Below are 1663 nucleotides of genomic sequence, written 5' to 3'. Positions count from 1 at the left end.
CACAAAATACAGTCAAACCACTTTACAATATATTCTGTAAAGCGCTTTGAAACGTCTCAACGACTCGATATGGCGCTATATCAAATGCAAGGATTATTATTATTAACCAGTGTCAAGGATCTGCGTACTCTTTTGTATGACAGAAACCCATCCGCTATATACAATATACAAAACAAGTAACATTTAAAATTGCAAGGACAGCCAACACATTAACCAGGCAAGTCTCTTTTTTTTTTCCACAATCATGTCGCACTTTTATTTTGTCAGTACTTTGCTTTTCTCTTTGTTAAATACAGTAGGATTTTAAAACATTTTAGAAACACTTTCTGTGCACGATGTTGGCGCCCACTTCCTTGTACTCGCAAGCCAAGATCCACATTTGCTGGAAAGCGGAAAGAGAAGACAGGATGGAGCCTCCCATCCACACGGAGTATTTTCTCTCAGAAGGAGCGCAGACCTTGATGGGAGTGCCGGTGGGTACCATCTTGGTCATCTCCTTCAACATGCGCTCATCCAAACATGGGAACATGCTGGAGCCCCCCGCCAGGATAATGTTGGCGTACAGCTCCCGCCTCAGGTCAATGTCACATTTCATGATGGTGTTAAAGCACAGCTTGTCGATGCCCGGCGCTTCGATGCCGATGTTGGCCGGGATGAAGAGAGTCTCTGGGCAACGGAAGCGTTGGTTTTGGATCTTGATGACCTGCCCGTCTGGGAGCTTGTAGTCCTTCTCCACGTCGCAGGGCTTCTTGCACATCTCGGCTTGGAGGTCCACGGCCACGTAGCACAGCTTCTCCTTGATGTCCCTCACGATCTCCTTCTCCGCCGTGCTGACGAAGGAGACCCCGCTCTCCGTCAGGATCCTCACCAGGTACTCGGTGAGGTCTCGGCCTCCCAGCTCCAGCCTCAGCACGGCGTGGGGCAGGCAGTAACCCTCGTAGATGGGCACGGTGTGTGTCACTCCATCTCCGCTGTCCATCACGCATCCCGACGTTCTCCCGGAGGCGTAGAGAGCCAGGACCGCCTGAATGGCCACGTACATGGCTGGCAACTCAAACCCCTCGAAGAGGATCTGACACATCTTCTCTCTGTTGGTCAGAGGGTTCAAAGGGGCCTCGGTCATCAGAGCAGGTCTCTCGTTGGACTTGATCTTCAAATCGTTGTCGTAGACGTACCTCCAGATCTTCTCCATGTCGTCCCACGACGTGACGATGCCATGTTCCACTGGGTACTTGATGGAGAGGACCCCTCTCTTGGCTTGAGCTTCCTCGCCGATGTAGAAGTCTTTCTGTCCGGCCCCGATGATGAGGGCTTTCTGCCGGGGTTTGCCGATCACGTTGGTGAAGATGGATCGAGGCTCCTTGTCTCCCGAGATACCCGACTTGATCAGACCGGAGCCGTTGTCGATCACCACAGCGGTCTGGAGCTCCATTTGTCACGAGGTGTTGAGGTCCGGGAAGGAGCGAAAGAAAAGAAAAAACCTCCGCCTGAGATGTCGTTCTTAACGCTGCTCAAACGGCAGTGAGCGGGTAACACGTCCTGTCCGCGTTTATAATGTTTTCTGGGAGTTGTACGTGGTTCAATTGTGACCATTTTGCTCAGAATTATGAGGGCACAATAATATCGCGTCATGTAGCAACGTCCAAGTAACCATCACACCTCT

The 1663-nt window shown here is 51.1% G+C and overlaps 1 protein-coding gene across 1 annotated transcript; it reads right to left on the bottom strand.

The window, feature by feature from the left end:
• Positions 1–266: 266 nt before the first annotated feature.
• Positions 267–1432, bottom strand: LOC103180967 (actin-85C-like). Its single transcript, XM_007897160.2, has one exon. The coding sequence runs from the start codon at positions 1430–1432 to the stop codon at positions 314–316; it is 1119 nt and encodes a 372-aa protein (XP_007895351.1). The 3' UTR covers positions 267–313.
• Between the last annotated feature and the right edge of the window lie 231 nt (positions 1433–1663).

Source organism: Callorhinchus milii, unplaced genomic scaffold (assembly GCF_018977255.1).
Source record: "Callorhinchus milii isolate IMCB2004 unplaced genomic scaffold, IMCB_Cmil_1.0 Scaffold11, whole genome shotgun sequence".
NCBI lineage: Eukaryota > Metazoa > Chordata > Chondrichthyes > Chimaeriformes > Callorhinchidae > Callorhinchus > Callorhinchus milii.
The sequence above is the reverse complement of the archived record's forward strand: the minus strand, read 5'-3'. Positions and strand labels throughout refer to the sequence as shown.

Coding starts and splice junctions, on each gene's coding strand:
- LOC103180967 (XM_007897160.2), bottom strand. CDS start 1,432: ATGGAGCTCCAGACCGCTGTGGTGATCGACAACGGCTCCGGTCTGATC.